Source organism: Cucurbita pepo, chromosome LG08 (genome assembly GCF_002806865.2).
Source record: "Cucurbita pepo subsp. pepo cultivar mu-cu-16 chromosome LG08, ASM280686v2, whole genome shotgun sequence".
NCBI classification, from domain to species: Eukaryota; Viridiplantae; Streptophyta; class Magnoliopsida; order Cucurbitales; family Cucurbitaceae; genus Cucurbita; species Cucurbita pepo.
In genome coordinates this window covers 7,770,411-7,784,050 of record NC_036645.1, presented here as the reverse complement: position 1 = coordinate 7,784,050, position 13,640 = coordinate 7,770,411, and the positions used below count along the sequence as shown (strand labels likewise).

General features: G+C 37.5%; 4 protein-coding genes across 4 annotated transcripts; all 4 read right to left on the bottom strand.

Annotated features, from left to right (window-relative positions):
• Positions 1 to 285: 285 nt before the first annotated feature.
• On the bottom strand, positions 286 to 1,144 carry LOC111800168. The gene is made up of 3 exons (XM_023683760.1): positions 1,138 to 1,144; positions 599 to 708; positions 286 to 481 (listed from the first exon to the last, which is right to left on the bottom strand). Exons 1-3 carry the CDS (start codon positions 1,142 to 1,144, stop codon positions 323 to 325), a joined length of 276 nt encoding a protein of 91 aa, XP_023539528.1. The 3' UTR covers positions 286 to 322.
• Positions 1,145 to 1,335: 191 nt separating this feature from the next.
• LOC111800627 (rho GTPase-activating protein 5-like) lies at positions 1,336 to 4,862 on the bottom strand. Its single transcript, XM_023684412.1, has 5 exons — positions 4,006 to 4,862; positions 2,812 to 2,932; positions 2,606 to 2,725; positions 2,272 to 2,502; positions 1,336 to 2,141 (listed from the first exon to the last, which is right to left on the bottom strand). The coding sequence occupies exons 1-5, from the start codon at positions 4,410 to 4,412 to the stop codon at positions 1,557 to 1,559; spliced, it is 1,464 nt and encodes a 487-aa protein (XP_023540180.1). The 5' UTR covers positions 4,413 to 4,862; the 3' UTR covers positions 1,336 to 1,556.
• A 3,581-nt stretch (positions 4,863 to 8,443) lies between these two features.
• On the bottom strand, positions 8,444 to 11,395 carry LOC111801084. Its single transcript, XM_023685055.1, has 3 exons — positions 10,407 to 11,395; positions 9,161 to 9,329; positions 8,444 to 9,017 (listed from the first exon to the last, which is right to left on the bottom strand). Exons 1-3 carry the CDS (start codon positions 11,226 to 11,228, stop codon positions 8,557 to 8,559), a joined length of 1,452 nt encoding a protein of 483 aa, XP_023540823.1. The 5' UTR covers positions 11,229 to 11,395; the 3' UTR covers positions 8,444 to 8,556.
• A 371-nt stretch (positions 11,396 to 11,766) lies between these two features.
• LOC111800960 lies at positions 11,767 to 13,640 on the bottom strand. The gene is made up of 3 exons (XM_023684895.1): positions 12,841 to 13,640; positions 12,564 to 12,735; positions 11,767 to 12,250 (listed from the first exon to the last, which is right to left on the bottom strand). Exons 1-3 carry the CDS (start codon positions 13,627 to 13,629, stop codon positions 11,805 to 11,807), a joined length of 1,407 nt encoding a protein of 468 aa, XP_023540663.1. The 5' UTR covers positions 13,630 to 13,640; the 3' UTR covers positions 11,767 to 11,804.

Here is a 13,640-nt window from a genome sequence, read left to right as displayed (position 1 = left end):
AATTTATGTAAAAAAAATATATATTATAAAATAAAATATCAAATTTTTTCTCAACATCACATTTTCCACGTAATAAACACACAGCAAAAAATAAAATAAAAAATACAAAAATACNTTCATGAATATTCTTTTAAATATATTATTAATACTAAAAATATTTTTGAATTATTTTTTAAATTGGAAGTATTTTAAAGATAAATTATGGAAATTTTTATTAAATTAATCTAAAAATGAAAAAAAAATAAAAAAAATAAAAAATAAAAAAGGAAAAAATAAAAAAATTGGAGAACACAGGGAGGAGCAAAGTTGAGGGAGAAGAGAATCAGTTTTGTCGTAATTTCTTAACAACGACGAAGGCCGCCACCGCCACGGCGGCGACGACGCCGGAGACGATGAACGTCGTCTTCAATGTCTGCATTGTATCCTTCTTCTTCGCCTGCTTTCTTTCTTCTTCCACAGTTGCTTTCCTCTTCGCCTGCTCCTGTCAGATTTTCCACAAATTATTTATTTCAGTTTATAATGTTTTTAAAAATAATTATTTTTAAAATTAAATTACTTTTTTAAAAGAAAAAAAATCTAAATAAATTTAAAATTTTACCTTATCTTCCACAGATGCAGCAACTTGAGAGGAAATGGGATCGACCGCTACGTGCTGGTTATGGCCGGGATGTAATTCTCTGTCCACGTCTACAGCCGGAAACCGGGAACCTGCACCACCGGTAGCTCCTCCATCTCTGNTTTTTTTTTTTTTTTTTTTTTTCTTTCCTTTTTTTTCCTTTTTTTTTTTTCTTTTTCGAAGTTGCAGAAAACAGAAACAAGAAACAAATTCATCGCCTTGGGTATTTTATTCTCTTCCAAGTGGAACAGTTACTGTGACACGTGGAGACAATCTACTGGTTCAAATTTCGTTAACGACCAACCACGAATGACTTTCTTTTATTAACCGTCAACGGCCCGGGAATGGCGTCCGGATTGTTTGCCTGTTTTTCCTTGGAACTTTTTTTTTTTTTGTAATATTTACTAAGAAAAATTCATGACAAAGAATTAAAAAAAAGAATTATGATAATTTTTCTATAATAAATTCTGGGTAATACATAAAATTGATAAATTTCTTGTTTGTAGTCCACGTCCTCGTACCATTCATAATTTAACAGAGTAGATTAGCTCAGATTCTGAGTCGTAATTGATATATTTGAAGATCATATCAACTGTTCGACCCAACTCAATCACTAAATCGAATAAAGTCGAACAAAATTTATCTGGATCGAACTATATTTGTAGCTTTATATTTCTAAAAAACGAAAACCGAACTGAAGAATATGAGAACAGAGAAAAAGTGAAGAAAAGAATATGTTAGTTAGGGTGTCAACAATACAGGGACAAGGAATTGCAAGCAGAAGCACATTTGAATGTATAGATAAACTCATACACACCATATCTCAACACCAACAAAATCAAAAGGTCATATTTAAACAGTTATCACCACTCCCCCACCTGCATAAAATGAAAGACACAGAACCATACATGACGGTTCAGTTCGGTTCGGTTCGGTTCGTTCAACGCCAAGCTTCAGCTAGCTCTGTCCTCGAGTTCAACCGACCGACAACACCACCTTTCTTGCCTCTTTGTGCACCAGCACCTGTTGTGTGAACCTTCACTGGCTGATCATTCGCCTTCCTGCTGCCTTTCTTCAGAATCATACTCCCCGATCGATCGAGGCTACTCCTTCGACAACTTTGAGGTATCCCAACTTGGTTTGCGAGAACAGTCTCCGGTTCTTTATTCACCAATGAGTTCATTTCCGATACGATTTCGCAGGGGCAGACGTTTTCGATGGAAGTCAGAAGATTTTGTGACCCCGTTTTAGCTGTACAACTATCTACACTGGGGCTCTCAGGAGCAGGTTCTTCAGCTACAAATACTTGTTCAGCTTCAGCTTCCTCGTTCCCGACCTCATTTTGTTCGTCTTGGTACAACCGTGATGCACTTTCGTGCCCGTCCTCATCCGACGGATTCATACGTAAAACAGGAGCGGATTCAACGACCGAATCCTCTCGGTCCTTCAGTGTCTTTTCAATCAGAGTCTTGAGGAAGTTCATCACTTTAACAGCATACATCAAAGCAGTTAATGGATCTGCCATCTGCAAGAATAGATCAAAACTATTACACTTCAAGTCGAACGATCTTTTGATACGATCATCCCGAGAAAAAATCAGAGCCTCGACTCGACTCGACCCAAGTACACAAATACAATCAAAGAATATCCCTTACTTGAGTCATGTTCGGTGCAAAAACCATTGCGACGTTCCGAGCATTCATCTTGTTCTGATGTTCGAACTGTACAACATCGGCCATTAGGTTCACAGCCCAATCGAGCAGCGCAGCTTCCGTATGGGGAAGGAGTCTTGCTAGATCAGCACATTCTTCTTCGGTCTGTGCCTCCATCACCTGTTCGGGTGAGAGCGAATCCAACACGCCCGTCGGAAGTTCTCGAAACCAGGCCTATAATAAACGCAAAATCATTTCAGTTCTCGAAAACCAGGCTGATTCTAAGAGACAAGATGACTGTATAAGAGGCATAACATAATCAAAGCATGTGTAGTACCTTAATAAGACCTGCCAAGCAGTGCACATCGACACCATCGGGCACGACTCCTCGATTTAACTGGTCCCGAACGAATTCCTCTTGGCTGTTTCCAGCAGTAATCCTGAAAATTCCTTCTGCCTGCAGGTTTAAATCCATAAGTTTCTACCCGAAATCGTCCAACGACAGCATATCGTGTATAAAGAAAAGCAAGAACATTCAGATACCTCCAGGCCTCCTTGTGTATACAAATGTTTCTGCATTAATAGAAGAATCGTGGGGACGCTGTTTCCTCTCGAATCGAAGGAAAGCTGCATCGACTCCGTAGAAACGCCAAAAACATTTGCACTGCAGATAAAAGATCGCAGTCAGCTCACAATTTTAAAACGTGTCTGTTAGGGAGAGGTTCCCACACCCTTATAAGGAATGCTTCGCTCCCCTCTCGAACCGATGTGGGATCTCACAATCCACCCCCTTGGAGGCCCAACATCCTCACTAGCATACCATCCAGTGTCTAGCTCTCCACACCCTTGTAAGGAATGTTTCATTCTCCTCTCCAACCGATGTGGGATCTCACAATCCACCCCCCTTGGAGGCTCAGCGTCCTCACTAGCACACCATCCGATGTCTGACTCTCCACACCCTTATAAAGAATGTTTCATTCCCCTCTCTAACCAATGTGGGATCTCACAGTCCACCCCTCTTGGAGGCCCAGTGTTCTCACTAGTACACCATCCGATGTCTAGCTCACCACACCTACGTAAGGAATGTTTCATTCTCCTCTCCAAACGACATGGGATCTCACAATCCACCCTCCTAGGAGGCCCAGCGACCTCACTAGCACACCATCTGGTGTCTAGCTCTCCACACCCTTGTAAGGAATGTTTCATTCTCCTCTCTAACCGATGTGGGATCTCACAATCTACCCCTTTGAGGCCGAGCGTCCTCACTAGCGCACCATCCGGTGTCTGCTCTCCACACCCTTATAAGGAATGTTTCATTCTCCTCTCAAACCAATGTGGGATCTCACAATCCACCCCTCTTGAAGGCACAGCGTCCTCACTAGCACACTGTTCGATGTCTGACTCTCATACCATTTGTAACAGCTCAAGGCCAAGGCCATCGCTAGCAGATATTGTCCCTTTCGGGCTTCCCCTCAAAGTTTTTTAAACACATCAAAGGTTTCCACACCCTTACAAAGAATATTTCGATCCCCTCTCCAATCATTCAGAATTATTGTGTATGAGCTATACATGTTCATTGTTCAAGATGCAAGGATTTGAAACAGAGAATTAAAGCAATATCCATTGAAAACCCCAAAATCAAAATCCAACGACAACAGAATTTCCTTCATCAGTTCATAATCATGCTCATAAACAAATGAAATCCAAAACAGAAAAAGGGTTAAAGAGATTATAAACCTGGCACTAGGAGCTCTTCTGGGAACCTCAAGCTCAAACTCAACAGGCAAGCCAAGGAAGCCATTGAAGCGATCAAAGGTAACATGGGCAACATGCCTAACATTAGAAGGCCATCCAATTTCCATAGCACCTCTACCGCTTCCACTACTCGTACTTCTACACCCAATTAAAGACTTCCTAAAAGCAGCAACCAAAAATGTCAATACAGACAGCTGATCTCCTTCGCCCTCCCTTTCTTCTTGTTCTTGTTCTTGTTCTTGTTCTTCCTGAGAACCCAAATGAAATTGAACACAGTGGTTTATGGTGGGACTGTTAATAAGGGGATGTGTGTGCACACCATCATTAGCTGTGGAAGAACTTGAAGGAGAAGGGAAGTGAGATGGGGATCGTTGGAGGACGTCTGTCATTTTAAAAGAAACCCCAAAACAAAAAAACAAAAAAACAAAAAAACAAAAAGAAAATCAAAATCAAAAGGAATTGGTCTTCGATTTCGTTAACCCTTTTCAAAGATTAATTCGAGTCTACGAAAAACAAGATTTGGGTATGCAAAAAGAAGAAGAGTTGGATTGAAGAAAGGGCTTGGGCAGGTAAGACGTGAGTATCATCACTTTTTTTTCTTTTTTTTTCTTAATTGTTTCTTGGATTGGCTGGCTTTGGAGGAAGAAAGAAGCAAGCACAGAGAGAGAGAGAGAGAGAGAGAGAATGGTAGTTGAAGAAATGAAGAAGGAATAATGGAGTTTCTAGAGAGAGAGAGAGAAGAGAGAGAGAGAGAGATTTGGGTATTTTGGTAATTATGAAGAAGCCATGGATTTGGAAGCGAAGAGGAAAAAGGACTCTGTTACTGCTCGTCTTCTTCCTCAAATTCTATTATCTAAATTTTCTTTTGTTAATGAAGGTGTTGATTTCAGTAACAATTTGACCTAATTACTAACCAAATATCATAAATTTATTCCATTGTTTTTTTTTTTCATATATTAATTTAATATCGAGAAAAAAAATTTAATTATTATTTATTAATGTATGGTTTAATAATTACAGATAATTATTTCTTTTTATGAAGTCGAGAAATTTCTTCTTGTTAGTGTAGCATTTGTGGAAATAAATGGACTAAATGGTAATTTTAAAAGTATTGTTATTGTGACGTGTCATCCATATTTTAATAATTTGTTTGGTAGATTAATTATAAAACTATTTTTATTAATAAAATATTAATTATCATCTCAAACCTCATTTATTTTACTATTAACTAAATTAATAAAATATTCTTAAATTTTAAATTTTTAAATTTTTTAATAATAATAGTAAAATTAAAAAAGATAGATTTTTATGGATGTTATTAATATTTTATTTTAAAAATATTTTTATGAGATGCTTGTTCTCTATGACTCGACTTAAGTACCCGACCTTAAGAGACCTCCTAATCTTTTTAACTTTTAATTTTTTATAAATTTATGTTTAATTTTTAAAAAACAGCCCGTGACATTTTAATCACAAATGCAAAATTTTTCAAATTATTAAAAATTAAAGAAAAAAGATAGTTGACTAGATCCAAATAAAAAACAATAGTTAGAAACTTAGTATTACAAAAAAAAAATAATAATAAATAAATTGAAACGTTGAAAATGAAAATAATAATAAGAAATAAAGTGTTATTTTACATATTTAATTTTAGTAATTAGAATAAATAAATTTATAGAGAGGTAAAATGACAGGTGGTGACAGAAGGAGATGAAAGCAATAAAAAAAAACCGGACCAATCCGACGTGGCCACCAGGTCCTACAACCTGTCTTACAGCGATGTCTTATCTGAATTTATAGGATTGACAAAACTGTAGGGGGCGAGATCACCTGCATCAAGGTCCACCAATTTCCCACCTCCACGTCACATCACATCCCTCCATCTCATCAAATCCTCGTCAATCTACATCCTATGTTTTTCAATTTCTCCATTAAACATAAACCAATTATTTGATTTCGACTTTTTTTTTAATTTAATTTTTGTTGTCTTCCTTAATAATTATTGAGTGGATTTCAAAATTAGAGTGTCTCAATCAATAATTGAAGATAAGTTTTAACCTCTAATTTTCTTTAAAAAATAATTAATTAAATTATGTTAAAAGATATTTTAATTATTTATAATATAAAATATATTCTAATCGGTTAATATTTTAAAATATTATTCAATAATTAACCGTAAGGAAAAAGGTTGAATATTACTCAATTACTCGTTTGATTACACTCAAATTCAAGCAAACTATAATTAATCATAATTAGGTAAACTTTCACGTGATGATCATCTACCCCTTGGTGATGCCAATCAAATGCTTTGTCATTATTCGATGTTTTTTTTTTTTATAGAAATTAATATCAATGTAATTTAATTAATGGGTTTTGTCGACTACGAATAAGCATCTAATGATATTTTTGCACCCTTACTAGTATTAGTAAATAGGCTCTTCGACTAAAGAGACACCCTGGTAGGAAGGTCGACCACTACACAAGCTGCCAATCGTCATGAGAGAAGCTAGCTACCTTTCTTTGATCCACCTTCTCGACCCGGGAAGAGAACGAAAATGGTTCGCGAATGGAATGGTGGGTGTGGTGTTAAATAGTCACAATTTTGAAGGATTTTTTTTAATTTTTTTATTTTTGTAGAGATTCTAAGAAAAGACAAAAATTTATGGCTTAAAAAGGATAGGATGGGCCAATGCTTCAAAAAAAGGCCCATTATCTCAAAAATCCTCTCTTAAATTAATTTTAAAAAACTTTATCCAAATTCTAAATTTTAAAAATAAAATTTTCGTTTTTTAATTTTAAAAAATTGATTTAAAAATTGAAAATATTTGTAAAAAATAAATTAAAAAAAAATTAGTTTTTAAATAATCAACAAGGCCCATGCTTTCCACTAAATTTATAAATATTTGTGAATAAAGCATTAGCCATGCATTCATTGGTGGAGTTGGAGCTTATTACTATAATATAATATAATTTAAATTATATATTTTCTATATAAATATTTTAAAAATTATAATTAATCCTTATAATTTGATAAATCAAATTGAGAAATATAAAATTTAAAACAAAGTATAAAGTCAAACCACACATTTAATTTCAAGGTGAAATTTTAGCCAAAAATTTATGACAATTGAATTAGCTAGAATATCTAATTGCAACTCTACATGTGGCTCAAGATTATAAATTTTCGATCAATCAATATATGATGTGACATATATTGTTTATGATACTGAGTAAACTTGTAAGGAAGATCAGTTGATATAATATCATCAATAACCTAAAAAAAAAAAAAAAAAGTGAACGATTATTAAAGAATATATAGATTTTAACTCTGCATCGTTACACGTTCATAATTAACTATTGGTATCAAAGAAAAGTTTCAAAAGTATGTGTGTAGAAGGGTGAATAATTATCTCTTTTTTAGTGTTTAAAACTCTACTTAATTCAATTTAATCACTAAAAAAAGTCAAACCTAGATTATTAAACTAAAAAGTCAACGAGAGTGGGAAGTTTTTTGTTCTCCATTCTCTTCTAGCTTTCCCTATAAAGTATAAACTCCCTCTTCTTCTTCCCCTCCCTTCAAGACTCTCTTTTTCTCTATTTTCTTTGCATTTCTAAAGAGATGTTGAAGAAAAGGATACCGAGTTTGAAGAAATTGGTTAAGACGAACAAGCATCGACCCGGGAAATGTATACTAGCATCAAAGATGGCAGCAAGCAGTGGTCGAAACACGACGCCGAGAGGGTGTGTGGTTTTGTATGTCGGAGAAGAATTTCGGAGATTTGTGGTACCGACTAAGTTTCTTTGTCATCCACTCTTCAAGATGGTGTTGGATAAAGCCTACAACGAGTTTGGGTTCGATCAAAGAAGTGGTCTCGTGGTTCCTTGCAATGTTTTTGCTTTTCAAGAGATTTTGAATACTATTGAAGCTAATCGTGGTAGCTTTCACTTTGGGGAACATGTTCATGAGTTCGTTTGAGTCGGGTTTCAGATGCATTTAGCTCGTGGTCTGAAAATTAGGGAGTTTAATAGAAAGTCAAATAGGAAAAACACATCGTAATCGTAAACGTGCAAGCATTGTTTTAAAAATATACTTCTGGGTTATAGATTTTAAATATAACCCTAAACCCTAAACTCTAAAATCATCGTGGGAAGATGTGTAAGATCGAGTATCATATACAATAAAGCACCATGTTGATTGTTTCTTTCTCGAGTTCAATAACAAAAAATAGAAAAAGTTAGCTTCTTTCTCAAATTGGGTTAATGTCCTACTTACGAAAAGGTAAACCGTGTTGGTAGGAGTCGACTAGACCTTCTTGTACTCGAAAGGATAAGGTACCCTTCTTAAGGACAACATTGTAACGTGTTGGCACTCAATTAGTCATATATTTGGATATAGTCACTGTTGTCACTTCTTAGTTACTTAGAAAAATTCAAAATTTATTTTCTATTGATGAAGTAGACGAGTCCATTGTGAATCATTAGATTACACAAAAAAGGGACACACACGACATTTGTAAAACCGAAGCTAAATTTTTATCCTTCAACTACTTCTACAGCACCCACCAAAATTTTCTTCATCTCATCAACAATTTGGTTCATTTGATCTCGAGAGAACAAAGGAAACGGGTACACACAAGCACAATCCAACTGACCATCGCGAATCATGTCGAAGAAGGCGATCGATGGCCCAACGCCGTGCGCAGAGGCACAACCAATATAGTCATGTAAGCCGAGGTATTCCTGTGCAGGACTGAAAGCTTCAAAGATGGGATCCTCAAACACCGAGATCAAGGCCGTTCTCATGGACGAGGATGGAGTGAGGCCAGGATTTTCAATGGCTTTACACATGAGGAAGTTCAAGTCAGACATGTCTGAGAAATGCTTGTTGTTGTCTTTGGCATTTGAAAAGGCAAAATAGCATCGCTTTGCCACCTCCCATAGAGTGTCTTCAGCTGATATGTCATGCGTGTTTAAAATAGCCGAGTGATAGAATCCTGAAACCACAATAACCCAATGAGTATCAATGGGTTGGTTCGATTTGGTTCGTTTTCTACACGATGAGTACTCAAATCACATCACTGAACCCAAAAACTTAGACCACGGTTCGTTAAAAAACGACCGAGCGAGTCGAATTTACCTAGATGGTGGGTCGTGAGGGGAGGATTAAGGAGAGAACGACAGTCGTTTAAGGTAACAACCCCATATTTCTCCTTGTGGTAAAGGGGAAGGTCTTTAGAACAACGAGTGGCAATCAATCCAGCAGCTGCCAGAGCTCCACACACCTTAATGCCTCTCAATTTGCATCCCTTCAAATATTCGTATCAATCACAGCCATTCAATTAATTAATGACATTAAAAAAAATAAGAAAATTTATTTCTTTAAAATTAAAAAAAAAAATGAAGAAATTATTCTATAGAGCCAATAAAATCAACCAATATGAACGTGCCATTTGTTATGGAAGCATATCATAAAGTCCAAAGTGGAAGATATTGCTATTAAATCAGTGCAGTCTTTTTTTCAATAGAAAATAAAAAATTATTATTTGGAGACGATTTGTCGTCCCCACTCTCCATAATCAAAAGCAAAGCCAAACGACAGTGACTGTGACGACACGTCGCAGTACCGAAACGGACTCTCTACACCTTACCGTACAATAACAAACCCTGCTTCTCTTTAGAAGAACAATAATTAGAGATAATACTTCTTTAAAAAATAATAAAATCTTAAAAATATAAATTTAAGGATTAAATTACAAATTTAGTATAAAATTTATGTTATTTGTTTTAAATTTAACTTAATAATAGATATAAAATTTAAATTTAAATCTAATTAATTAATTAGTTTTTAAATTTTAAAAGTAAATTAGTTATAATATTATTATCACCTAACATTTTAATATTCACTAATAATGACGAATTAGATTAAAAAAAAGTATTAATATGAACTAAATTGAACAAATGCTAATGTTTAAAATATATTTTAGCAAGAAAATGAAAATAAAAAGAATATATTAAATGGTAAAAGAATATCCCTCCTTTCTTAGATAGAAAGAAAAATATGATTGGCTTTGAGATAAGGGAGTGGGTCCCATTCCCACTATCATTATTGATATGGATACGAATTAAAAACTAAAAAGCAAACAAATTAAAATTATATATTAAGAAAACAAACGAAATTAAAATAAAATTTTAATATTGTGGATATGGTTTTTTATTTTTTAATTTTACGATCAGTGGGTTATTGGATTTTTTAAGAAATTTATGTAAATAAAGAGCTTTAAATACAAAATTAAAATATTTATTCGATAATTTTGAAATTTTGGAAATTAAATCAATAGGAAATAAAAATAAATAAATAAAACTCAAGAAAAAAAAGGACTCACAGCAAGAAGTTTCTCGGTGGTATCGGAGTTCATCTTCAACCGAATCATCTGAGAAAATCTCGGAGAATTCGCATCTTTGAACTCCAAATTCGCCAGCCGAAACGAATTCAACGAGTAGCCAAGCATGTCTAATCCACGCGCCCAAAGAGGCTTATTCGCTTTTCCGTTGGGGATTAAATCCTCGATCCCTAGTCCAATCTCTCCATGATCCCCAATTTCGAATTCTCCGCCCTCGTTTTCTCCGCTCGCCGCCGCAAGCAGCTCTCGCAACAGGGCTGTGGCGGCGGTCCGGTCACAGACTGCCGTGTGGAGGCGGAGGAAAACCGCCCATTGGCCGTCGTTGATGGTGTAAACAGAGGCGAACATCACGTCGGTGTCAGAGTACGATGGATAGTTCGGATCGAGCCACGTGGTGATGTTGATCTCGTGCTCGAGGATCTTGTGGAAATCGGAGACGGAAGGATCGTCGGCATCGGGATGAGAAGCGATGGCGCGTGCGGCGGCTGTGAGGTCGAGGATCTGGAGGTGGAGTAGCGGAGAAGGAGGAGTGAGGAAAGAGAAGTCTCGTCGGGAAGGATCGTAGTGGATTTTGGAGCGGAGAATCGGGTGGAGGTTTTGGAGAGAGTGGAGAGTGGATTGGAGATTGGGAAGATCGGGAGGTTTTGAGAGGAGGAGGCCGAGGACAGTGGTGCCAGTGCCGCCGGGGGCGGCGCGGCACCAGCTGTACTCGGTGCCGCCGACGGGGCGGGACTTGGACTCACCGGCAGGAGGATCCGACATTTCGGAGGCGGCGTCAGTGTGAGTACAGAGCACTGCCGCCATGAGAAATCTGATATTTCGAAGAAGAGAAGACGATGTTCACTCCACAGAAGAAGAGGATTTAGATCCACAATACGACGTCGGATTAGGGTACACATAGGCGCGTGACATGTCGTTTCTTAATTATGTGTACGGGTCATTAACTCCTATCTTGTTAATATACATCCATTTTTACCTTACAAACTTTCCACGTAATTAAATGTATTAATTTTAATCTTTAAAAGCCTTCACTCTTACTTAGGACTTAAAAAAAATTATAAATATACTAATTAAGTTTGGGCGAACCACCGACTACCAAAAAGAGACCAAGACCTACCAAGTTGAGGTTGAAACGCTTAGATGGTGACCTTGACGGTTAAAAAAGTACGACTGCGACACATGGTGGGGCTAATTTCCTACCCTCGTGACTATAATTATTAACTTGTCCAATTGAATCGAACATGATTCTCTATTCCCGAGAGGAGTGAAACAAATTTAACCTAGAACCAGAACCGTATTAGTTTTTTTTTTTTTTTTTTTTTTTAATTAAAAAAAAATGCACGGATGAAATACAAAAACAAAACGGAAGCAAACCATTATTCATTCTTTAAGGAGAAGAGACCTTTTCATGTTCTCAACCAAAGCTTCCATTTGCTCCCTAGAGTGCAATGGAGCTGGATAAACACACACACAGTCCAGCTGCCCATCTCGGATAGTATCGAACACGGCGATGGAGGGGCCGATTCCATGGATGGAGGCGCATCCCATGTAGTCATTAACACCAATCTCCTCCCGCATTCTACCCGAGTTGTCGATCACCGTGTCCTCAAACACCGTCATCAACGACGTCCTCATCGCCCCCGACGAAGTGAGACTTGGATTCTCGATGGCTCGACACAACAGAAAGTTCAGGTCCGACATGTCGGTGAAGTGCTTATTTGAGTTCTTGGAAGCCTCCAATGTCGACGATATTTTCCCTGCAAGCTCCCACAGGTCTTCTCCTCCTCTTACCGTGTAGGAGTTCAGAATGGCAGCATGGTAAAACCCTGAAAGTCCCAAGGGTGTTTTAGTCTTTTTGTTATAATTTTTTAAAAATAGTTTAAACCAAGTCACGTTCTAATAATATAATAATTCTTCCAAACATATACAAAACTACCAAAAAGGGGAAATGCGTTAATAAATAGTCCTTTTAATAATTAAACATAGATTCAATTAGTCATTAATACCCCTAGGCACCGAGATATCCCAAAAAGGGCAAGGAATACCCAACACCAAGCCATGCTTCTTCAAAAACATTTCAAAATGGAAATAAATAGTTGAAAATTAGGGTTTTATTTAAGAAACCAAAATAAAATGTACCGAAATGGTGGGTTGACAGTGGTGGCTCCAGAAACCGCCGGCAATCTATAAGCGTTATCACTCCGTACTTCCGTTGATGGCGGTGGTTGCTGTGCCCACCGGAGCTGTGCGCCGCCGCCAACCCCGCCGCCACCATTGCCGAACTCAATTTTATACCTCTCGTCTTGCACTCCTATCAAAATACTCGTTTATTAAAATATATTTTATATAGTCGTAATCAATTATATATATATATAAAATTTTATTGCACTTTTGTTTCTCATTCTTTAATACATACCGAGAGAATCTTCTGGGTTTGGTTGTGGTTCATCTGAAGCCTCGCCACCTGGGATCGTCTCGGAGATTTAACGTCTTTAAATTTAAGATTCGTTAATCTCAATGAGTTTACAGAGTAGTTGATCATATCCAATCCTCGAGTCAACAATGGCTTCTTCGCCAACTTTCTAGGAACAAGGTTCTCCATTCCTAACTCCATTTCCTCTTTTTTATCTCGGCCGTCGCCGCCGTTCATTAGAACGAGTAGCTCCTCCAGGAGCGACACTGCCGTGGTCCGGTCACACGCCGCGACATGTAGTCGGAACACAGCGACCCATTTGCTGGAGCTTACCTCGTACAATGTAACGAAGAACATGTCGGCCGCCCGGTCGGAGTGGTGAAGGTTACACCAGGCGGTGTTCTCGTTGAGTTCGTGTTCGAGGAGAATCTGGAGAGGGGAAATGGAGATGGCGTGATGGTGATTGTTGTTGAGAAGGGTGTTTTGGTCATTTAAGATTTTGGAAGTTTCTGGAGCTTTAAACGTCTTGACTTGGACGGAAGGAGTTGGAGAAGTGACGAAGGAAACAGTGGAAGAAATTGGGCTGTAATGGAGTTTGGATTTGAGGACAGGATGGGCATTCTGAAGTTTGTTGAGGGCATTTTGGAGAAGTTGGAGATTTGGAGGGGCGGAGGAGGAGGAGGAGGAGGAGGATAGAGCTAGCACCGCTGTGCCGGTGCCGCCTGGGACAGCGCGGCACCAGGCGGCTTCCGTGCCGGTGGCAACTCGCCGGCGGCTTCTGGAATCTTCCATGTGGATAAATC